The following is a 24,880-nucleotide window of genomic DNA, read 5'->3' as shown; positions in this document are numbered from 1 at the left end:
ACCACACCGGACAACAGAAGATTTACAATTATTTAATCACAGTCCCTGCCAGTAAAGAATCACTGTTACACATAACTTACATTTTTAATTTCACAGTTTTTTTTATATTTTCCCCCAAACTTCCAGTTTGTCATCCCTTCCCAAGTCAAAAGAAACAAGAAGCAGATTGTATTATACAAAAATGCAAACAAATTTTCACACAGTGAATTCTTTTACGAAGAAAATGGTATATTATCAGCTACATCCACATTGGAGAAATATAATTCTAAACATTCCTTAATGGAGTATAATATAAGAAACAAACTTTTTTCTTGAAGTTAACTTGTACCTTAATTTAAGCAATCTTTTACAAGACAACATGGGAGTAATCGAACAGCAATTACATTTCCCAGTGTTAGGAGTAAAATTCAAAACTATGCAAGAACAGCCTGATCTTGTGACGACGAAGCCAGTCTGAGACTGAACACAGACACTCAACTGGAGGACGCGGACTCCCAACAGGCGTGCCTGGAGTGCAGGAACTGGAGTGGATAGACTCCTCCAAAAGTCCTGTGAATGACCTAATACAGTGTTTCCCAACTCGGCCCATGTGGGCCCCCAGAAGTCCATGTTTTTGCTCCCTCCTAACTCCCAGTTGAGACCAAAAAGGTAGGCCGTTTGGCTGGGAGTTGGGAGGGAGCAAAAACGTGGACCGGACAGGGGCTCCTGAGGGCTGGGTTAAGAAACACTGACCTAAAACTACGATACCCAACACTGCTACTACAATGTGCCCTTTGTGCTATGCCCCTCCTCCCCCTCCCATCTGCCTGTCCTAAGAGAACATCTTACTACTGAGAAAACAGGAGCATAAGTGGGATAACCAATCTCACTGTTCCTCAAACCATTTTCCGGGGGGGGGGGGGGGGGGGGGGGGCACCCCTGTCAGACCGCTCACCAGATTGAGTGACCGGTGCGGGGAAGCTGTGTGTGTCTGTGCGTGGCTAGTGAAAGCAGTGAGACCAGGAGAGAATCCATTTTCAAAATGGAGTGAATCTCAAACGTGTTTCCATCAGGGATCAATGATCAAGGCAGCGTCCTGAGAGTCAGGAGGATCAGGAATCTGGCTTATCGCTGACGAGACGTCGTCACGGAGCTACATAGTTACAATGTTCAGGAAGAACTGGTGCCGACCGCAGCCTTTCCGTGGTGGGGTGGGGCTTAAAGATGAACGGTGAATCCAGTGCTCAGTTACATCTGCCAGTAAGATATATACAAAAATTAGAAATTGCTAAACCACTTAAAACCTGCTCAGCAACGTGAGGACTTAAACTCAAGCATGTTCAAATTCCCACACATTTTTAATTACAAAACATTTTTTAAAATCTTTAATCCCTGAATTAATTGCAAACTTCAAAAGGTAATAAAAATGAGAATTATGTGCAGGTATATTTATATAACCCTAGTTAAATGAGTCGCGGTGAGGTATTAAATACTGGAAAAAAGACCAATTTTTAAAAATGCCAATGGTTTTTTCTGAGCAGTTGAAAAAACAGCCACATAAACACATTGTAATTGCTGCCAAGGCAGATCTTCACCTTAGAAATAGTAAGCGATAATCAGCTCAGCATTGGTAAGCAGTTCTCTGACAGATCTTCGCGTTACCGATCCATAGAGGTCATTTAATATAAATGCAGACTCGAAGCAAATGGGGAAGCGGCCCTGCATTGGAGTGCTGTGCCCCGGGGAACGAAACGCAAACTAACGAATCGCCATCGGCCCGTGAGAAAGGCACGTCGAAAACGCGAAGGGATCCGCGCGGCCGAACGAGAGAGGATATTAATGTTGGGAGTGAGGCCTGTTCTCGCACCGACTGGATTAAAAGCACATTAGTTAAAAGGTAACAAATGGAGAATCGTCACAGGGGTGCATGACACTTTCAAGACCGGAAAAGTTGAACTGGGAGGAAGAACAAGTCAGGCACACAACCGAAAGGAAAGTCAGCCGAGGCCAGACAAGGGAGGTCACTGCTTCAGAATTTGAAACCCAAAGGATGGTGCTGAAACAGCAGCTTAGAGATGGGATGGGGGCGGCTCGCAGAAAGCAGCCGGCCTTCCGGGGGGCGGCCATGTCTGTCAAGGCTCTTCCGTGCCCAATCTTGGCGATTGCTTAGACGTCCGAAACTCTTTCACGAGCATAAACACAACTGTAAATGTATTAAGCAACGGTACACATATATCAACTGGTTCCACCATAGTAGGTGCTTTAAGATCACAGACCGTCTCCAAAGACCAGTATAGAGAAGTAAACAAAGTAACCAAAAAGGAGTAACGTACAAAGGGCATTGGTGGATGTGCCAATTAAGACAACTAATGTAGCAAAAATGTACATCAGTCTACTCGTGTTACGGTGGAGGCAGACCAGGAGAAAAGGCGGCAATGTGGGGAGGGAATTGCGTCGCCACTGGGAATCCCTGCATCCTCACGTCAGACCTGAAAGCGACCCCATCCCCCCCAACAAAGGCAGGCAGAGAACTGCCAAACAGCGACACACTGAAAATCACTGAGCACTACCTCACCCAAGGCAACCTGCACTGAACAAACCGAAAGCCCCGTACCCTACTGGGTGACTGCATGGGGGGGTACAGTGAAGAACGCAGACATTTACCTTAACATCATGGTGACCCTCACAATATCTGAAGTACAAGTATGTCAAGAATGACTAATGCAAGGTGATATTAATTTCTCTTAAAATATAGGGGGGGGAGAGAGTCCTGGGACTTACAGTACTTTCATAAGTAATACGAGGAATGAGCAAGCAAGCAAGCAAGCACCCACCAAAAGGTCTGCAGACAAGCTTAGGAGCGAGCGTCCGCTTGGAGAAACATTCTGCGTTTACACTCCACTATCCTCACTGCCTGCTACTGTCCAAACCTGCTCTGACCAAAGCCATCAGGATGGAAAAAGAATTATAATCCCGTCATAAAGCCAGAACTTCAGTATGCTTGCATTATTCTTTGGGGGGGGGGGGGGGGGTTCCCGTTTTCCTCTTTGTGGGAATATTTCTTATTAATGTGGAACAGATGGATTACACTGCCAGTTTTCCTAACTCCTGGAAAGGATCCCCCATGGTTTTATGTACAGCTGTGATCTCTTGAGTACAACAGACAGAATGAGAAAACCACAGCCGCTATGAAGCTCAACCTGTACAAAGCCAACAAATCCTTTGGAGAATATTGCAGACACTCGACTGATTTCTCCAGTAATGTCAGACTCCCGGACTGGAGCAGGGCATGAGAAGACATGGGAAGATTAGGAATTTCAGCCTTTTTCTGGGCATCCAGATCTATGGTGCCACAGCATAACATTTGCCGGAAAAATGCTCAGCAGTGAAATAAGCTTAGATTTCTTTTTATGTTACTTTTACTTCCCGGACAACAGTTGTATAAAAAAAAAATCCTTTAGATTAAAACAGAAGTATCAGGTGTTTGTAATTAAACAATGTGAAATTCTTGGGATATAAAATGTAAAGTATTTCCACAGCAATATATCATTTAAAAAATATTAAAGATTTGCTGGAAGTCAGATCTTTTTCCTTCCTGGAAGACGGTCATTAAATTGTGGGGAAAGTACTGGCAAGCATAATTTCAGAGACCCAGTGGGTACAGTGTATGGTGAAAGGGGAACCCTGGTCCCACCACACTCCCTCAGACACCTCCCAGCGCAGAGATTAACATTCTTTAACAACTTCATAGAAGTTAACGTTAAATTTAACGTTTGTTTCCACCTGTTGACAAAATGAGGCCACAGAACTCCTGTGAACATAGCAGTGCAGGGCCGCTGGCGTGCAGCTCAGGTTTCCACCGAGATCTCCTAACTGGGCATTCTTAATAACAGAATGTCCCAGTGCGTCCCCGCGTCACTGCTACACCCCTGACAGCCTGGGTTCTGAGAGACAGATCTGTCCACCATTTTGTCAACAGGAGGTTTGCGCCTAAAAATTGTGGAATATATTTTTTCCTTAATACAAAAAGTTTGCAATAAAACCAAACGAGAAACAAAGGCTCGAATGCCAAGACGCACGACACGGCCTTTCCCTCCCAGTCCCGCCGAACACAGCGACGGCTCAAATTCAATATGAAATAGTAGTTTTCTCTGGCTGTTCTGCCTCTCTAGAGGTGGATGCTACAGGAGGTGTGGTGGCCCTACACCCAGAGCGACCCAGAGTTACTGTGGAAGTATGAAACAGGGAGGACAGCCTCCCATCCAGCTCCTTTATACGGCACCCAGTTAGCGGAGGAACCACGGAGAACATAGGCCCAACCTGGAAACCAGAGGCCTTCAGTGTAGTCCAATGATACCGGAAAACAGACTAAGACATTAATTTGTAACTTTAAAAACATTCATGTTGTATAAACCCCACAAATTCTCCAAATGCCTCGAAGTCACTTTTTTTAGACAAAAAAACAGTAAACAAAACTGTTAACACAGGTACCAGGTAAGGCCTGTGCCAGAGTAAACCCCCCTAATCAGCAACATGAGCCCCAAGAGGGTCACCCTGAACGGGGTTTCCCCTGCTGTCAGAAACTGAACCCTCAAACGCTTCGAACCAGAAGTCAGGCATATTCGGGACTGACAAGTAACCACAGGAGAAAGTAGCCTTTGCAGGTGTCAGACCCCCACTACTGCCGTGACTCCGGCAAACACCCAAGTAGGTGAACACGTCACTTCGCCAAGAAATTTGCTTACAAGCTTCACTTTCCTCGTGTTTGTTTTCTAGTTTGACCTATTCTGGCGGCTTTCTGAATAACCTAAAAATACTTTAAATATCAGTTTAGCGAACGACCATCCAATGCAATGAGTTCAAAAAAAAAAATCATTCATAGAACAAAAAGTAGATATGAAATACACTGCAGATGCTGCTTTCTTCTAAAGGCTTCTGTGCACTTGCATGACTGCGGTCTAAATCCACAGAGGTCATTTACATAACCCCACCCCCATATGCAAATATAACGCAAGCGGTGACCCCCAATTCGACGATGTATCTAAGGCAGGTCTACTCTGCAGCTGCTGAAAGCCTAAAACGGCCTTTCGCAGCTGAGGCTGGGGATCCGGAAGCTTCCAGGCCTCCCTTCCATAGAGACGCCACCGGGTCTGAGGGAACGGGGGGCGGGTATGGTGAACGGGGCTGGGGGGGGGAACTGCCGATCGTCACCGCCAGCGGGCTGTAAAGCGAGGGTTGGCATAGGGGGGAGGCCGCTGGACCAGGGACTAGGAGCAGGAGTGCACCACGCCATTCTTCTGCAGGTCCGAGGAGCCGCCCCCCAGGTCACTGGCCAGGCTGAGGGAGGACGTCCTGCTGGCCAGGGAGGAGACGCTGCTGTCCTGGGGCAGGCTGCTCGAGCCATTGGAGACCTCACTGCAGAATGGGGGAAGGACAATGGAGTCAGTCAGGCAGACAGAGACCACAGCCGGGGGGGGGGGGGGCGTGCCGGGGTTCCGGCTGCTCACCCGAGGCCCAGGGGCACGTCCTCGCGCTGGCCGTCGTGCTCTGCCTGCCCGTTCTCCGAGGGCTTCATCTTAAACTTCATCTCATGGGACAGGTGGTTCTCCTGAAGGAGAGAGGCAAGTCGGCACTTGCTTCGCCTGCTAGCTTTCGATACCATCGTCTGTTGGATGGAGTGGGGTGATGGTGACATGTCACCCAGGCAGGCAAAGGCATGAGGACCTCAGTGACACCCCCCCCCACCCGTCAAACAGAACTTAGAGAGGCGACACGCTGAGAAACATTCATGGTGCGACATCTCAGACATGCAAGATAAAACATACAGTGTATACAGGCAGCTGTGAGGTCATAAGGAAAAAGGAAGGAGGGAGGGAGGCAGCAAGCAGGTGACAGAGAGAGAGAGAGAGAGAGAGAGAGAGAGAGAGCGAGCGCACAGCAGAGGGGGCAAAGCAGAGTGAAAGGCGGGTGAGCCAGTGGCCGTGAGCGCGGGGTTCCGACATGCGGCCAGTTCCCTCCCGCATCTCTGGGTCCAGCACCTCTGCGCTCCCCGGTGCCGACTCACCAGCGCCATCTCCCGGGTCCTCTTGCCAATCTCTCGCTCCACGTGGTGCAGCTCCAGGCTGAGCTGCTCACTGGACAGGCCTCCAGCAGGCCAGTCCCCGGGACCGGGGGAAGGAGCTAACGGGCCTGCCTCCCTCTGCAGCAGCAGGGTGTTGCTGGCAGCCTGGGGCGGGGCGGGGCAGAGCGGGGGCACAAGGAGCCCACAGAGGGGAATAAAGAGAGTCCCAGACTTCAGCACAAGCAGTGTGGAAGGAAAGGCCCGCAGGTATGAATGCTGGATGGTCTCGAGCAAACGGGCACAGGTCACTCACACAGGCGACCAGCAAAGGCACCGACACTTCAACCGCGAGCCAAGTGCAGCCCAGGAGGCAGACCCGCGCAGGGAAAGCCACCCCCCTCACTCATTAATACTCAACAGGCAGCATGTAAGAAGCAGAGCATCCCTGAGCAACAATCATCAGCATCAACCAAGTTGGTTTTAGATGGAGATTTTGGGGTCTTTGTTCACTAACGCAATGTAATTTAAAGTGACAAAGGCAGCTGCCAGCCTCCATGTGTGCCTGCCGATCCCGTTTCGGAACGTCATAGACGACCTCCCCATAGCACTGGATACTGGGCTCCAGACCGGCAAACGCACGAAGCACCCAGCTGGAAGGAACGCACCTCCAGACCCCGCATCTGCGTCTGCTGGCTGATCTGCTCGTTCACCTGCCGCAGCTCCATCTTCAGCAGCTCCCGGTCTGGAGTGGGGGTGGGAAGACTGGGGGGGCTGAGAGAGAGAGAGAGGGGAGCACTAAGGCTAACAGGCCAGGGGCAGTGAGGCTCTGTAGACATGGCCGACGTAAGCGGAGCAGCCCCTACCGCTCACTGAAGTGTCCCTGAGAAGCGACGTTTTGGTGCTGAGCGTAAGAGCCGCTGCCTCCCCAGGCTCCGTGGTTCCCGTAGGTGTAGTCGGCTGCGAGGAAGCGGCAGGGACACATCAGAGAGCACGACTCGCACACGGACAGAGAACGAGGAGCAGGAAGGATCCAGCCGTACCAGCGAACGTGAGGTGTTTCGCGGCCGACCCCTGAGAGGAAGCCATGGCCTGGATGGGCCCGGTGGTCTGGTAGCCCGTCTTGGAGGTCCGGGAGATGGCCCCGAATCGGGAGACCGTGGGCTGCGGCCCGAATGGGATGATGGGGTCGTCGTCTTTGGCCTCAGCCGACCGGCGCTGCAGGTCTATCACCGGCTCCCTCAAGCCTTTGCTGTCCGAATTCTGTGCTCGGGGGCACAGAACAGCCATCAGTGACAGCCCTCCGAATAACTGCCCACCAACCTGACGGGCAGAACCAGCACGAGACCGGCCAGGATCCGCTAAAGCCGGACGAAGACACCCCGCACCTAGAGGCACGCCGCTACGTTACTGTCACAAACACAGCAATGCAGGAATCACACGTGATGTTATCTGGCATGACATGACGACATAGATGAAGGGCAAATGCGCCCTTCACGCTAAAGACCGGGAAACGGGTATAAACACAGGGCCGCCATCCTCAGCGAACTGAACTGCGTGAACCAACGGCCGCCAACATGGGCGTAGAGATTAAAAACTCCCATGCAGGGAGAGACCTTTGGATGGCCAACAGCAGAGCGAAAGGGGGAAAACGGCAGAGCAAACAGCAGATAAGCCGCAGATAACCTTCACCTCCCTGCTGCTGGTTCACAGTCAAAGGGAGCAGCTTCACCCAGCGAGTCCGTGCCAAAGAGCAGAGGAGGGGTCCAGACGTTGCTTTAGCCTCCTGCAGACCCTCAGGCATCAGCATGGGGCTGCTGCCACGTTAAAATGCGGCGACCCCACCCACAAACATGCACACCCACCCTCGCCACACAAACTTTGCCGCTTGCTGCAGGAACCACCGGCAGCTCCATTTGAGGCCGTTACATAATTAGGAAATGTGTTTGACGACAAGGCTGGACATTTTGAAATGCTTAGATACACGCATTTCAAAACAGTTAGACAGAAACTCTCCCGTTCGTGGCCAAATGAACGTGCGGCTTGTTTATGAGAAGCAGAAACCCACGCTCCTCACTCACCATCATCTCCATGCCGCTGGCCGTCAAGTTCTCTTTGGACTTGCTCTCCTTGGTGCTGATGTAGGAGCTGATGGTGTCACATGACCAGGGGGAGTACTGGCTCTCATAGTCGGCCTCGGGACACTTCCCGAAGCCCTGCGAGTTCTCCTCAATGTACTGAAACAAACGGGGTGGGGGCACGATCACATCAGTATTCCTCTGGCGACCTACACAACGACCTTAGCGATGACGACTCACCTTGCGCTGATAGTTGTTGGGAAACGTATGGGACAGCGCTGTGGGGGGGGCGAAGGGCGGAGGAGAGATCACTTCTCTCTCCTCCAGCTGGGCCATCAGCTCCTTGCGTCTCTGCACCAAGTAACCCAGGCTCTGCTGAGGCCGACTGTAGGGGTCCTGTAGGGGGTTGGGCTGACAGGGGAAGAGGACCACAGGGGTCAAACCAGTCCCCCAGTATTCCCACTATAAGCCTGCCATATTACAGACTAATGGGGACTTTAGGGAACTGAGAATGTAGGAAATGGCCTGAGACACTGACATAAACATGACTGAAGTTGTACCTGAAAGCTTATCTTCGGAGTGAATTATGTAGTCAGTATGCTGATAAAGCCTTCGGTTTATAGGTCAAATAACCATGGAGCAAACTAGCAGATAATTATGGGCTGCATTTAAGCATTGGCATCTTCACCAGATTATGAGAGACGCGACACATTGGGACACTTCTTGTACTTTGTTTCCTGTCACATGACCCTCATTAGCACTTATGTGGTATGAATAACAATATTTATTACCATTAGCTCATAATAAAATTCCAAGTATGATCTACTCATCCTCCAGACATCGCTACATGCCATCCCCTGACACATTTCACATTCATCTCTGTGAATTTTAAAATGGCCAATACCCTGCCACACATTTAAGAAGCTTAGAGTGTTTTCCTACTGGGCCCATAAGCACAGAGCCAATCGGCGCGCGGGCCGGCCGGCACAGAGCCAATCGGCTCGCGGGCCGGCCGGCACAGAGCCAATCGGCTCGCGGGCCGGCCGGCACAGAGCCAATCGGCTCGCGGGCCGGCCGGCACAGAGCCAATCGGCTCGCGGGCCGGCCGGCACAGAGCCAATCGGCTCGCGGGCCGGCCGGCACAGAGCCAATCGGCTCGCGGGCCGGCCGGCACAGAGCCAGTCCAAGCGTGACTATTGCTCTTTTGGCACTCACATTTGTATTGTTCAGGACTTGAATAAAGCAGACGGTCTCTTACCTTCACCCATGGTCGCACCTGAATGTGAGGCCCCACGGGGCAGTATGTATCCGAGGGGTACAATTCCCGGGAAGATTCCGGAAGGTATGCAGATCCCGTCGAAGGGGGAGGGGGAGGAGGCGGTGGGGGGACATCAACAGGGCCGGGACTCATGCGGACCAGGTCGTCACGCGGCAGGTAGGACTGGCTTGTAGGGGGTGGGCGCCGCGCATCGTAGTGGTGGAACATGGTGGAAAACTGAGGCCCAGACTGGGGGGTGGTATACTGGCGTTCCGACACATAGGGTCCTGCGTAGGGGTCCTGGTAGGGAAGCAGGCCTGGCTCGCTGGCCTGTGAGGAGTTGCGGATGTAGCGCTTTGGGAGATATGGGGAGGGCTGGTAGGGATAGGGGGTTCCTGCAGTGGAGAATATAAACACACACATAAAGCTGTATTTATATGGGAAGGGTTCGGTCACCTTAAGGAAAGTCCCTGGGCTGGCAGCTGGCCTCTTACCTGCGGGATAATGGGAGGAGTCATACTGCATTGCAGAACCTGGAGGCCGGGGCTCAGGGTAGATGACCTCAGCCTGCTGTTGCGGGTACATGGGGGGCCCCCTGTGGACCAGGGGCACCTGCCGGTGGCCTGTGAGGGTCTGCCCTCCCAGCCTTTGGTTCGATAAGTGGTGGTTCATCGTCACCAGCGGTTTGGGGACGGGATCCAGGCTGAGAGGAGAAACCTGAGCCTGAATACCAATGCCCGTGGCAAGAAACAGACAGGAGCAATCGCACTAGAGCAAAGGCATGACTAGCCAGACAATGGAGGCCAAACTCTTGAGGATGACCTTGAATCCGCGGAACACTACCTCCTGCAGTAATTACTGCTGTAATTCAGCCACCTGGGTAAGAACACACCGGCCTCAACCAGCAGAAGGAAAAGCCAAGATTGAGAAGCCAGGAAGAGGGGGTCAAAACGGAAAGGGAAACAGAGGCAGTTTTCTCACCAGTCCGGGGGCGATCCCGGGGCAACAGGGCTGCCGGCGTCGATCCTGGACGGCTTGCGCCCTGGGTCACAGGAACTGGGGCCCCGCGATATAAGCTGTGGCAGTGGCGAGCCGGTCCCCGCTGCTATGATACCGTTGCTAAAGCCGGGCGACTTCCGGGCCAGAGCATCACGGGCCGCCTCGTCCTCATCTGGGAGCACCGACTCACCGCCCGGCACCAGGGATGAGCAGTGGGGGCGCCGCGCCGGGGGGCGCCTGCTCATCTTGCGGTACCTGCGATCAGACAGGTACGATCAGACTGCCTGCTCCGCGATGGGCTGCAGAGGGGAGCATGCAGGCATGATCGAGCAGACTGCCTACTCACTTGTCGAGCTCCTCCTGGGAATGCGCAAAGGTGCAGCTGGCCCCGCGGGGGCACCCCCCCTTCTGCTTCATGTCCCGGCACATGTAGGTCTTGTACTTGCTATGCTGGGATGGCTGCAAATGAGGCGTGCGAGTGTGACAAGCACAATCACATTTGGCATCAAGGATCACTTAAAATCAAGCTGTCGGAAATGCTAAACGTCAGCCAGTCAGAATACCATATACCATGGTATATAATGGTATGGATAATTACATTCCACCTGAGTCTAATCGGTAAAACCGTTTTTGACGGCACACATTTGAAGGTGACTCACCTGTTGCTGATCATTCCCCTTCTTGCTGTGGTTCTGGATGAAGTCCACCAGGCCATGGACCACAGTTTTCACTGCCACCAACCCATGGTCAAGCTGCTCCCATATTGGGGGTGGAGCATCTGGACAGGAAGGCAGCGGTGAGGTCACACCCCGTTGCCCATTCAGGCTTTGCATGTCTGCTCTCTGCTGCTCCCACTCATCCTGGCCTGCATGCTCACCTGGGCTGGGATCGATGTCAGCCAGACGCTCGAGGTGAGACCGCAGGCGGTTCAGGTTAGCAGGGTCTCCGGTCCTCTGGAGGGCGATGGTCAGCTCCTGGACGCTCTGTGCAAACGATGCTGGTGTCTGGAGCTGCCAAATCAGACAGAGATAAACAATAAGTGTGCAACGTGGGCAACCCCCCCCCCCAAAATGAGCAGCCACCAGGGCAGCAGTGTGGCTGTGAGCCCCGCCAGTGTTCCTCAAAAGTCAGCCGGTGACTCATCTCCCCACCCCTACAATCTGTCCTGACTCCAAACCTCCCCAGAGATGCACAGCTGCAAAAAGCAGAACTGCCGAGTGGCACCTGACATCGGCGCCACCTAGCGAGTGTTGCGGGTCAGAGCGTCATTTTAAACCGCACGCCCTGCAAACTCCACCAGCCCTCAACTCCCTAGTTCTTACAGAAAGGCTAGACTTGTTTTTGATTCAGTGGGGGATCTGGCTTAAACATAAAGGTATCACAGGAAAAAAGCTATGCATTGTGCTAGGGGTGCGATTTATTTAGATTTTATAACATGGTGGTCTTGCATAATTTCAGACATATCCGACTGCAGCGGTGCCTGGCGAGCTACCTTGTCGATGATGGACTGCATGTGGGACTTGTGTGATTGGTCTCCATAGAGCAACGAGGACCACTGGTCCGGGGCGATGCGCAGGCCCCCCTCCATGGCGATCTGCACGATCTGAGAGTCGTGCTCACGGCGCAGTGCCTCATACGTGCGGAACTCCTCCTTCAGCTGCATGAGGGACGAGTCCTCATCGCGTTTCGTTACCTGTGAGCGAAGTGGCCATTTAGCGATGGCTGAGAAGTGGCGGCTGCTGACCAAATTTTTTTTAACGAAGCCAACTCTACATTGAACCCTCCCCCACCAGGGTAAATATTAAAATATTCATTACACTGTAGTAAACATGTCCTAAACATTTTCCATTGGTCACTAGTTTCAATCGAATGCATCCTTATTTGGCCTGTATCTCAGCCTTCAGTTGTGTCGCTATTAACCTGGCAAGCTGATGCGTAGAAAGTGAGGGTGACAAACTGCTTAACAGCTGCACTCTTTTCTGAGATAGTCACAGAAATATAGGTACAAATACAAGAGAATTCATTATAATATGAGCAAGACACACAAGTCTGTCAGACTATCAATCCTCACTAATGCTGCCACTTTCCACAAAGATAAGGGAGGCTTCCCCACCCCCAGCTCTCCAGGGGCACAATGATAAAATTTGGGGGGTGGGGGGGCATACTGACATGTTTCTTTTGCGCAATAACTAAAAAAAAAATACATATATTTATATACTGTACATGTGATTAGCTACAAATCAAGTTGAGTATACTAATTCCTTGCCCGTAAATTGGCAACTAAATGAGTTTCTTGCCTGCTGGCAGGACCCACGTTTGGAATGGTTATCCGTTTGTCAGTTATCTTTGGGTTGAGAACACGCAAGGGTGCACATAATTGGAAATACTAGGTGAGGCTTTCTTCAATGGGTAGGATTAAAAATGCATCATAATCCACAACTTGCCAATCAACTACTAAACAGAAAGTGATGAGAAGTACGGTGAAATGTATAAGGCAGGAAAAACAATCTTTTGCTTCACTTAAGCTATTTTAACCAACCTCCGGTCGGTGCGGTTTTGCACAATAATTTATCAGACATTTTGAGTAGCGGCACTTTGGTTCCACATGGAAATAAACGCTGCCATTAAATATTTTGCGATATGAATGTTTCATTGATCCTTTTTTTTTTGGTGAAGAAACCACAACTGCTGAAGCCACATGTGATAAGTGAGACGCTGCCAGAAACTCCCCAAACGCAAAGAAAAAAATTTTACATAATACAATCATTCACAGCACTGGGACACAGAAGCTCCTGACCCTTAAAGCACCGACTGAAACACGTGACATGGTTAAGGGGGGGAGGGGGGCTCTACCTTGAAGCAGGAGGCGCGGTACAGGAGCTGCACCACATGCCCGATGCTGGTTTTGGAGGCCTGTGGAAAGCGTGGCTCCAACCTCTGCACCACGAAGAGAACGAGGACCTTGCGAGACAGGGCCGAGCCATCTTCCAGGGCCAGCAACACCAGCTTCAGGGCCTCTTCCTGCATGGCTGAGTGGACACACGAGCCGTAAGCACCATACCACAGCCAACGGTGACAGAATACGGCCGCGTGACAGAGGGCCGGCGGCCAGTCTGCAGTTCCCAGAACATACCGGGCCCCAGGAACTGGCAGCCGCGAGCGCGTACGGCAGCCCACAGGTTGGAGGAGAGCTGCTGGGGGTTCTGGTGCTGGAGGATGAGCTCGGTGACGGTGCGCTCGCCGAGCGAGCGGGCCGCCCGCATGGCCCGCACACGGCCCTCCTCCTCCACCAGCTGGCAGTGCACTAGCGTCACCAGCTTGCGCTGCATGGGCCGGCTCAGCATGCTCTGGGCCGGGCTGCTCAGAACCAGGCCTGGAGGGGGAGAAGACCAGAGAAGGGGGTGAGGGAGAGAGGGGGCGAGAAAGGGGAGAGGCAAAGGGGGAGGAGGAAGATGAGAGGGGTGGGCAAATGTGCTGTGGGCCCCCACGCAGGGCTTACCTTTGCTGCTACCGCCGAGGGGTTTGAGGTAGAGGGCCAACTCCTCCACGCAGTGGCAGGCCTCCTCATAGTGCTTGGTGTCGTCGGCGCCGCTCAGCAGGGAGACAGGCTGCTGTCTGGGGGCCTGCAGTAATGGGGGGGGGGGGGGGGGGTCACAGTGAACATCCAGGAAAATTCTGAAACAGTGACTGAATTTGGGGGGGGGGGGGGGGGAATGACACAATGTTGCTGTGAATTACCAAATAAAGCCCAGAGAGCATAAGCAGGGCCAGGCCCCCGCAGAGAGCCAAGTCTGCTGCAGCGGCACGGGCTCAACTCTCCATTACAGCCCCTCCGGCAGTGACAGGAAGGGGCTGAACGATCCCCTCTGACACGCACCATCTACAATGAGGAAAAGCCAGCACCAGGCAAGCTGCCCTTTAAGGGAAACCATGTGCAAGCCTGACGGGAACTGAGAAGAGTGTCATGACAGCAGTTACTGCTACCCCTTAATGAGGAAGATCCATGTGTTTAACATAATAGAAAACCGCACGCTATTCCTGCTTGTTAAACGGTTCTGCATACATAAGCTACATTCATATTAATGTGAAAGCAACTGCAAGTTATCCAATACTACACAGCAGCGATTTACTAAACAGTAAACCGCTCTTTCCTGGTGCGGCCCAAATATAGAAAATTGTGATATCTCAGCTTTAAATAGAATAAAATGCATTACTAAGGATAACACAGAGCTATTTCTGAGTACAGGAAAGAACTGATTCAGTGAGTCATTTTTAAAAAAACTCCCTTGCGAGTCTGAGAAGAGCATTCCTCTTCCCGGCCAGGTGATCGTCTGTGTACATGGTGCCCCAGCAAGCACTGCAGAGCTCAGGTGGCAGGGTGGGGCAGAGCCGGCCCCTGTTATGGCCGTGCCACCCAGCCTGGAAGCTCGCTGGACCGGATTGGCAAATCGACGCAGGCGGGCTCCAACCACACGCCCAAAAGCAAACACACACTTCCAGGAACGACCCACGTGTTTCTCTGTAGATCTGAAAACGCGTTGTCCCACAATCACAACCAGTACTGCCACAACCCACCCTACATCCCACCCCCACAGTGATAAAGCTGATCACTTAAGTCTGCAGATTCTTCCTTTTAAGACACTACTGAGCAAAGGTACTTCAATCATGGAAAGAGGAAGACAAGACCAGACAAGCTGAACAGGAAAATACTGGAACCACTGTATGACTACATTTAACGTAAATACTGAGTCAGGGTATGGAATAGTGGTGTGACAATTTGGAAATTTTCCTTGACAGGACATAATTTCTGTTTAATACAATTACCAGTCCCCAGCTAACCCCCGAGCCATTTTCTGGGGGGTTAACGGCTGCAGAGGAATGACGTTACATAATTTTTTAATTCTGTTGAAAACAGAATCATATCTGCTGGCCAGGTAAAGAATTAAAAACATCGTATGCATGCTGTATATAACTGTCCCAAGGGCCGGTTCCTCTTTTGAGTAGAGATGGCACCTGTCCCGTACTGTAAAATAAAATGCTGTGCTGTGTTTTGAACCAATACAGGACGCAATTAGTCCCGTACCTTCAAAGGCCACGATCGTCTCCCTACACCATAATCAGGGCTTACAGTGCATGTGCAAGTAAAAATGTTGGTGTGCGAATGTGAAAAAAGATTTAGGCTCACTGCAGCAAGTGACAAAATGATCTTTTTGTACAGTGACAGATTAAATTTCATATTTTTTTCCCCCAAGTTTTGGGAGGAGTAGTGTGTCCTGTCCCTTTATGTAATTATTATTTTTTTAATACGGTTAATAGCCACACAACTGAAGGCTGAGATAAAGGAAAAAAGATGCATTCGATTGAAATTAGTAACCAATGGAAAATGTTTAGGACTACAGTGTAATGAATATTTAAGTACACCTTAAATCACTACTACAGGTGGGTATGGGCGCTCTTATTGCGAAAAGGTATAAAAAGAGACAAATAATGTTCTCTCGTTACTCCAATAATTATTAAATGAACAATTAGTTCATTTAATGTGAAATTGTATGTGAAATTGTATTATGATGCATTAACTGGTGCTTGAAAAACAGAACTGACTGCACTCCCAGATTTTTGTTGGTGCTCCTAATTTTTTATTTATTTATTTTTTTAAGAAGTGCTCCTTGGGAAAAAAAGTTACCATAGAGCCCTGATAATACCGGGGCTCCTTTATTTCTTCAGACTGAAAGTGGCAACCCTTCTTAATGGTTAATGCGCTGACAAAATCCCTTGTCCTTCATTATGGAAAATTGCTGATCATTCAATACAATCATCTCCATTTTTTTAGTAGTTGTATATTTAGCTCTGATGCTGCTAACTTTAAATATCAATAGTTCAAATATTGCCCAACAATACTGACAAAGACTGACATCAGATTGAAGCTGATATCTTGATCTTTTAGCAAACAGTCAATATGGATACTTTAAACAATAAACTGCATCTTTAGTGCAGAAGATGCTATTATTGTGAAGGAGTCTTCGGCATTTCCGAAGAAAACCACTGATGTCATTTCTCCCATGGCTTTTGGTCACGTTAGGAAAACGCAACAAGATCCAGCAAATGACCGGAAATGACGGTCCTGGAAGGTGAAGATCAGCCGATACCTACAGTGTGGTGGGCTCACGGGACATGGCACACAACCCCGGGCACACAGCATCAGTGGGAAAAGGGGTCCGGGGGGTGGAGACTCACCAAGGGGGAGGAGAGAGGAGGACGGAGTAAACTCACCTGTCCTCCCACCAGCTGCAGTAGGGCCGTGTTCACGGGGAGCAGCTCGATGTCGGTGCTGATGGCCGTCTGGTCGAAGGGGCAGGCCTTGCGGTGCAGCTTGTTCAGGCACATCTTGCACACGGTGTGGCCACAGCCCAGGCTGATGGGGCGCCGGATGGTCTGCTCGAACGTGTGGGTGCAGATGGGGCACGATAGAAACTCCGTCCATTGTGGGGCTTGCACGGGCATTGTAACGGGCTGGTGGGCCAGGGGCACTCACTGCCTCCTAGGATCTCTTCTCCTGAAACGTCTGTGTGCTCAACTTAAAAAAAAAAAAAAAAAAATCTAGATTCCACTGGAATCAAAAAAAAGATCTTCAAAATATCAAATATTTTCAGACATCTTGGACGTTCAGCACATAGTGTGAAATATACAACCTGAAAGACAAAGAAAGTGGAAATACTTAATGTTTTTCTTCAACACACATGGTATATTCAACCACATAAAGCAGACACTGAAAATGAAGCTTGGGCATTTCCGGAGTGAGCTGGGTGCAGGCGTGAACTGTTAGGTGCACAGCACCCCCAGAGGACAAACACCGGCATTACGATCATAGGAAACCCGGGAGCCACGGACACCACAGTGCTGACCAGAGGACAATCAGGGTGTAAACGAGGATTGGACTTCTGATAGAGAGCTTGCCTCCACAACACCAGAGTACATCGTCGACCAACAGCCACTGTAAAATTTACAGGTCTAATTCATACTCTTAAAGAATGATATCTAAACTGCATCAGAAAAGAAAGCTTTGTATGAGGCTGGGGGGAAAGGGGTGTGCTTCAGCTAATCTTACCACATGCTTCTAAAGATGGAGAATGCCCCAAGTTGTGCGGTTAGGGTTCATACCGAACAGAGAGATTTAGCAAGACCAAACAGGCCGAGACTGCGCCTCGCGGAAATGTCGAAAGGAATTACGAGGCCAATAAATCATGCTGTAATTGCAGGCTTTTATCATCTGCACAAACCTGTCTAACAACAGCAAACAGACTGATGAATCAGCTGAGCAGTATTGCAAAGTAAAAAGGAGGTTGGTACATTACAGATTGTAACTGCAGAACGGAATGAAGCAGCTTTTGTCCTAACTACAGATTACTCAGATGTGTCATAAAATGAATTGTTCCAGCGTATTAAGTATTCTTGATGATAGCAAATCTAAAGGCCTTAATGTCACTGAACTCTAACCAATAAGGAATGAGAGGACCTCATCTTCACGAGACAAATGCAATGCAGAATATTCACTGGGCCAGCATGTCCTATGACAATCTTCACAGCCTTCACTCCTAGTTCCACAGCTCAGCTGTGCTTTGGGGAATTGGCTTTCCATTGACACAATTCTGCACTCTCAAGCTAGATTCCCAAGTCTCATTTGCATTGCCAGCCAACATCCATCCATCCATCTCTGCCAAAATATTAAGTGGGACATTCACACCAAGGGTATTTTCTGGCTGGCTCTCTAGTCTTTCTAAGTGGAAGTTCCTCTTTCAAACACCAGTTGACGAATCACCAAGAGGTCGGAGGCAGGGTCCCTCTGATCTAGAAGACCAGCCACAAAGAATTATTTACCTTTTCAAAGGCTTCAAAGAAAAGAGTTCAGTGATTAAGGAAATTATGACAAAAAGGCATTATGACAAAGGACAGGAAGTGCTTGCGTAAAATAGGAAACACCAGAGAAGCACAGTGATGAAGCGCAGAGAGAAGCGAGTGAGTCCTTCATGGATGGAAAGCGGGAGACACTGGGAATTAAACACTATCAACACGAGAAAAGTATGGGAGGTATCAAGAAAATTCAGGAATTTTAAGGTATGCATTAGTGTACAGTGGAACAACAATATAAGTCTGACCACATTTCTGAATTGATACAGGCTACTGATTTTGGACATCACAATATGCATCGCAATATCATCTTACGCACAATACTAATCTGTTTACGGACATTTGCTTACGCCCACAATTTGCTAAAGTACCAAATTCCCGGCATCCTGACAAACGTTTCACCCGTCATCTAAAGCCCTGGTGGTTATTGCGCATGTGCTGTATAATCGCGATTACATAGCAATGTGATCATGGCGGCCCTACTCAGGGGTTCAAATCCCACATGTGCGGGGTGTGGAGTTTGCCTGTTCTCCCCGTATTGTGTGGGTTACCTCCCACAGGGATAACATCAGCCTAACAGGCATCTCTAAATTACCAGTGTGGGACAGGTGTTGTGCCACCCAGAATCCTCCCCAGGTTAAGCAGCTGGAAGATCGAGTTAAGAATTAAACCACCCCGAGTTGCTGTTCATGTTTACATTTCCTTACTGTCCTGTTCATCTCACCGCAGGGCAGCGCACATACCACACTAACCTCCCAACAAAGTCACATGACCACGAGCTCTGGGCCTGTTGAATTTCTCACTACGTGTAGCACAATCACGAAGTAGAATGGTAAGTGATGCCCGTATAGTCTACTGAGCCCGAGACAGTCGTGGTCTAACCAAGTAGTCAGTCAAATGATTGAGTATGTTTTGCTTTCTTGCCAGCACCCAATGGAACAAAGCATGATTGAAGCAGAGGTAAGCGGCAGGTTTCCGATAGATGAACTACAGGAAGTAGTTGATGGCTATATGACTCAAGGTGAGAACCCTGAAAAACAAAAGGACAAGGTTCTACCCAATCACTTACAAAAATATCTGACTGAAAATGTCTAGTCAAAAAGCAAACCACAACACATTCCATTAGAAATACAGTAAACCTTAAAATCAACAAGTAACGATTACGGGATGACCTTTGTAACAAAATGACAAATGAAAAGTTCTTGGATTGTTTTGATCTTTAAGACTTGCGGATATGGAAAGCTTTACAAAAAATGCGCAGCTCACTTTATCAGTGTCTACATGAGGCGCCATGGCAGGCGATCTTGCGATCTGGCACCTCATAGCGGCAGACCTACAACCCTGTACTTCTCAAGCTACCATTCAAACAGTGATGCAAGTAGAGCACAGGCCCCCACTTCCCTCAGTAATTTGCTGCTTCGCCTGAATGGGCCTCGCCAACAGAGTTAGGGTTACATTACTATAAATATCCAGGTGGAATCCCAAACAGAGCACTTGCCTGCCCGGCCTTCTGTCCATCTTTTGAGAAGCCTGTCTGGTTACTTTTCATCAAGGACAGGTAAATACCGTCGACTCCAAACAGCAGAAGAAACTGTACACACCGATGCTACAGGAAAACTTTATACTCAAACAGGGCTTATGAATCAAATGTCAAATCATATCAATTACCCATTGCCCATTAGCCACTATACATCAACACCATGACAGGGTATCACTTATAAATTTTGGAACCAATACACCCCCACTGAAATTTTATTTACAAAACACTGCACCAGAGCACTGTGAGCACAAGATGATTTAAAAAAAAACCTTTAATAGAATGCATGTCTCAAGATACTCAGGAGGCAAATGCTACTTAGATACACATGCCTTTTTAACTTGCCGGCGGTGAATCTGCAGACGCATTTTCTGTTTATTCGACAGCTAATTTCCCAGCTGACTGCCCAGCTACGCGGCTTAGTCAAAATCACTGGGTACCCTGCTTGTCGACTCGGGCTGGGGACGGGAAGACGGAAATTCATTCGTGTCGGGGGTGGGCGTGAAGCTGCAAGGTTTCTCCTGCAGCCAAAAAACTTTTAGCAGTTTAATGCTGTATATGATCATGTTTCATTAGGTTCAGTGTATCGCCAGATCTAGGCCTAGCTGCTATTTTTGGAAAACCCGAACCATGTTCCTCTCTTATGTCAGCTTACGTGGCAGTGAGGGGCCAAAAGCCGGTCACGTCACGTACCAAACAAAGAAAAAAAAACAACAAACGCCACCAGAAAAAATAAGAGCAAGTCAGTGCAAATTCAGCCAAGAAAAGCTGGCTACAACCACATGCCAGATACTGTTAAAAATGCTGCAATCCAGCACCAAATATTTGTCAGCCTTCGACAGTAATAAGACTGTCGAATAAGAGTTACTTCCTTACAAGTACCAACTTTCAGTATTGAGCTCTACTAATCTGGCAGTTCATGTCAGCCTCCCACATTCACCCACTTATGATAATTATGCAGAAGGCTTTTGGAAAAAAATATTAGGTACCAAAATCCTATCCTGCTCATTTCTAAGCTAGACAGATTCAACAAAAAGAAAAATTCTAACTTCAGAGCATGCGTAAAGAGCGAAACTTTCCACACTCTTACAATTGATACTGATTCACCACAAAGTTAGTTGAGGGTAGGGCAGATACAGCCTTCTGAAGTTTTCAGACATGCTGCTTAGAGCTGATGTTCTAAATGCGTAGGTGAGCTTCTCACCCGAAAACTACAGTCAATCGGGACCCTGAAACTGACTGCAGCTCCCAGAGTGTTAACATTACATAAGGGACTGAAGACACCATCTCCATTCTCAAGCATATTTAAAGGTTCATTATTCACAAGAATTCAAGGCCCGTCCCTTTGACCTGTTTATTCCATAATTACCTTTGTCAATTAAATTCTTTCTGAGTATTGCAGGGTATTGGAAAAGACGGGAAAGCTACAGCTGACGTGTAAACAATCATTCACAATCATTAGCAAGAAAAAAAAATATCTTAACTGGGAAGTTCCCAAAGCATGCAGGGTAACCCGAAGTAAGACAACAACCTGCTTCACCTCCAAGTCACTTTACAAACCATTTATTTCGGACTTGCAAAGCCGGTTAATATTCTCTGCAACACCCACCATCCCGAGACTCATAAAGTAAGCATGACAACAACCTTTAATGTAATTCAAGCAAAATATTTTCCTTAACTTTGTCCATTAAAAAAAAGCTTACTATCTACTTAACAGCTGCATATGTCGAAAACAGTAAATGTGTCTATAAGGCAGCATTTTACTATATGACATATGGAAAAATTCCCCCACAGATGAAAACCACAAATCCCAAAACCTTCTGTCTCTGAAATTCCCATGGTTTCTGTCATTTACCCATCAGTATTTCAGCTTTCATTCATGAGTCAATGACGCGAAAAATAAACAGCAGCAGCGATCGCACAAAGCCCACACCGCTGGCCACCTTCGGACACACGGCAGCTGTGAACCTTTTTGCTGGCCACATACATGGCCCCATGCTCAAAGAGCACAACAAGCACTGATGGCAGAGAAGTCTTTAAGCAGAGTTTGCCATTTGGGATAAAATATTTGTCATGAATTTCTTACATCTGTAATTAAGAGACGTGTACATCAAATAAAAACTTATACACACAAAGTTAAATTTACAACAATACATCATATCTTAATGCTAAGAATAACCAACAAAATGACAAAGAGTGTGATGTGCAGGCAAAACAGGCAATAGTGACTTCTGCTAAGAAAGGTATTCCTACACCACAACTAAAAACGCTGAATTACCGTACCAAGACACGACCAGCTAACCTCAACTCTGCTGACCAACGCACTTTGAGTTTGCATTGTCTTCCAAGGAACTTAAAGATGCAATGTGTGTTGTTCCCTATTTTGAAAGAGTTTCATAATACAATCAGAGACCAGAACGTGAGCTATACCTGAGCACATGGAGGGGGGCAAATATGAAATAGGAGCTGAGCAGAATTAAAGGAAACTCAACTTGCCTTTCTGAATGAATTCAGCATTATACATTTTTTCAAAATCTAATTTAAACTGACTTGCCATCCTGTCTAAATCAAAAGCCGTTTTATCCACCCACTCACATGAATAAACTATCAAATTAGGGTCTCTGATCCAGAGCCCACAATACACGTAAAACACCCCCTCCCACCAGCGCGTGCCACACGCACACACACTTCATTAAAACATTTAAAGCATAACAACCCACACTGCTTTAGGAGTATAAAACCGATGTGTTACAAAAACTAGTGACTAATAAATTAAAACTTAACCATTCAAGAGCAAATCAAATGGAAATGTTTTCAGGGCTGACTCATCTTGCATTTTCTTTACAAAGGACGCTTAATCCACCTCAAGAGTATCTGCTATCATAAAGATCTAGGGCCTTTCCACAGTTCACCCTAACCACTTCCATACCTAGTTATGCCAATGCTTTGAAGGCACCTTAAACCTGCTCACACTAATAATACACTAATTATACACAATGTAGTAATGAATTCAAGTTGAAATATACAATAAAACTCGGGATGACAGTTGCCCGATTCTGTGGTGCATGTATTGGCAAATATGGTGTATGTTTTTATAAGGGGGGGGGGAAACGTGTATTGGAAAGTTGTATTTCAAATTGTTTCATTTAAAGTAACAATACTGTTATACGGTCAAGGAGACGCAATGGTAAATTTATTATCAGGTTATAAAATAACTGGATCTAACAGAAATTAGACCGTACAGAAAACACCGCTTTGGTTAAAAAAAACCCATTAACACTAAATATGTCAAGTCGAAGTATGAAAGCAGAACATAAGTAATATTAATATAATAGGTGCAGTGGTCATTTTCCATCACATCATGAAGACAGAATACTTTGCCAAAACAGAAATGTGTTTAATACTCGTGCAGCCGATCGGGAGCTACCCGGAAGAAACACAAACGGCACAGTAGCTCCGTCAGATCGGGGAGGGGGGCTGGGCCGCCTCTCCCGGGAGCCACCCTTCCCACTAAGCGGATGGGGGTGGAGGGAACCGGGAAAGGCCCTAGCGAGCTAAGCCGTCTCCGCACGGGACAATGGGGAACCCTACCTCCTTGACACCCCGCTTTCGGTCCTGATAAACGGCACACGTCCGATTCAACTTTCATGTCGCCGTGAGCTTCAAGCAGCCTCAAATTATTACAAAACTAGCCACAATTAAACTCACAAACACATTAAATCATAAAACCAAAGAAGCGCAGACCACTAAACGCCGAGCGCCCCACACGTCGCGGGGCTCGGCGGGCGAGGCGCGGCCGGGGTAACAAAGCGAGTTGGGAGGCTGCGGCCTGGTCGGCGTGCGGCCAAGAGGATGCAGCCGTGCGGCACCAAAGTACCGGCGCGGCGTATGGGTCGTGGAGAACCGTCCCCGATAACAGGTCTTCGACGTTTTTCCTTTTTACCTGACGCTAGTGCCGCAGCCTCTTCGACTAACGGGCGGTCTAGTTTCCGCGGCTGATGGCCGATTATCAGGCCGTCGATACTGAAGCCCGATTTAAAAAAAGATATATGCAACCGCGAAGGGAGCGAAGTACGGGGCGGGCGGCGGTGGTGATACCCCTACCCGAGCCCCGGAGTACAGCCAGCCGTGCGTTACCCACCGGGAAACAGAAGAGCGGGCGCTCAAAAACCTTTAAGTAACATCCAAATAACATCAAACTATTGTCCATGAATGTTACGCATATTCCTCAAAGCGGGGAGCCGGGCAGCATCCATCCGGACAGGACAATTCCGTGTCTTCAGCTCACAAGGGCCTGGAGCGCAAAAGGCCGCTGGGTTCAGCTTAGTATCGACAGCTGCTTCAACTGTGGAAACCACTTTTCCGAAAGCAGTAACCGCTTAACCAGCCCAGCGGGCTCAAGTTCCTTAACTGGTCAGTAAGCGCTGAAAAGACGCTGAGTAACCGGCGACTCCGACAACACCCCGGTCGACCATAACAGCTCCCGGCCGTTTTTAGCGGCTCCCGAGATTCCTCGCCGAAACTGGACCGCGGTACCAGGAAGACACCCGCGGCCCAGCTAGACAAAGCGAAAGTCGGGCTGGTTATGTCCTCCCCGATGGGCTCGCGGTATTCCGGTCCACGGCTACTCACGGTATGCGATTGAACAGTGTCAATCCTCAGCCGTCGGCGGAGAAGCGTCGGAGTCGCCTCTCGGTCGCCATCTCGTCCGTGCAGCGGCCGCCGGGGATCTAGAGCGGATCGCAGCGGACACTCAGCGTAGCCGCCTGCGGGAGAGGCTGTGGGCGGAGCGTCTAAGAAACGGCCGATGGGTGCCCCTAGTGGGCATACGTCGCTACTGTATGTACCTGGACGGACGGGTCCAGAGAAATTCAGGGTTGCCAGCTCTAACGCATCTGGCGTGATACTGTCGGTAGAATAATGTATAATTCCATAAAAACCTAAAATTAATTACATCAAAAGCGTTGGGGTAGTTGGCAAAACCTACATACTATTTACAAGGTAATAAAACTGTTACATACATGTCAACGCGTGTACAGCCTTGTCTCGAATTGAAAATCTCACTC

At 48.9% G+C, this 24,880-nt stretch overlaps 1 protein-coding gene across 4 annotated transcripts; it reads right to left on the bottom strand.

The window, feature by feature from the left end:
- Positions 1–900: 900 nt before the first annotated feature.
- Positions 901–24,598, bottom strand: rc3h1a (ring finger and CCCH-type domains 1a). Of its 4 annotated transcripts, none has more exons than XM_048976137.1 (20): positions 24,447–24,598; positions 16,643–17,061; positions 13,872–13,995; positions 13,506–13,745; positions 13,226–13,401; positions 11,865–12,065; positions 11,250–11,382; positions 11,032–11,150; positions 10,719–10,831; positions 10,355–10,627; positions 9,868–10,076; positions 9,374–9,768; positions 8,356–8,526; positions 8,119–8,274; positions 7,081–7,300; positions 6,904–6,997; positions 6,706–6,811; positions 6,044–6,205; positions 5,487–5,644; positions 901–5,394 (listed from the first exon to the last, which is right to left on the bottom strand). In XM_048976137.1, the coding sequence occupies exons 2-20, from the start codon at positions 16,871–16,873 to the stop codon at positions 5,247–5,249; spliced, it is 3,429 nt and encodes a 1,142-aa protein (XP_048832094.1). In that variant the 5' UTR covers positions 16,874–17,061; positions 24,447–24,598; the 3' UTR covers positions 901–5,246. The 4 variants fall into 4 exon arrangements, with proteins under 4 accessions (XP_048832094.1, XP_048832095.1, XP_048832096.1 ...); XM_048976138.1 differs by having other exon boundaries at positions 5,487–5,587; positions 24,447–24,597; XM_048976139.1 differs by lacking the exon at positions 6,044–6,205 and having other exon boundaries at positions 24,447–24,597.
- Between the last annotated feature and the right edge of the window lie 282 nt (positions 24,599–24,880).

The sequence above is a fragment of the Brienomyrus brachyistius genome, chromosome 15 (assembly GCF_023856365.1).
Source record: "Brienomyrus brachyistius isolate T26 chromosome 15, BBRACH_0.4, whole genome shotgun sequence".
Lineage (NCBI taxonomy): Eukaryota > Metazoa > Chordata > Actinopteri > Osteoglossiformes > Mormyridae > Brienomyrus > Brienomyrus brachyistius.
Note: the sequence above shows the minus strand (reverse complement) of the source record. Positions and strands in the feature narration are given on the sequence as shown.

Excerpts from the sequence above, each read along its gene's own strand:
- rc3h1a (XM_048976137.1), bottom strand. The coding sequence starts at position 16,873 with ATGCCCGTGCAAGCCCCACAATGGACGGAGTTTCTATCGTGCCCCATC. Across the intron at positions 11,383-11,864 it reads TGCAGTCCATCATCGACAAG|CTCCAGACACCAGCATCGTT; the intron begins GTAGCTCGCCAG and ends CTGATTTGGCAG. Across the intron at positions 6,812-6,903 it reads CAGGGACACTTCAGTGAGCG|CCCCCCCAGTCTTCCCACCC; the intron begins GTAGGGGCTGCT and ends TCTCTCTCTCAG.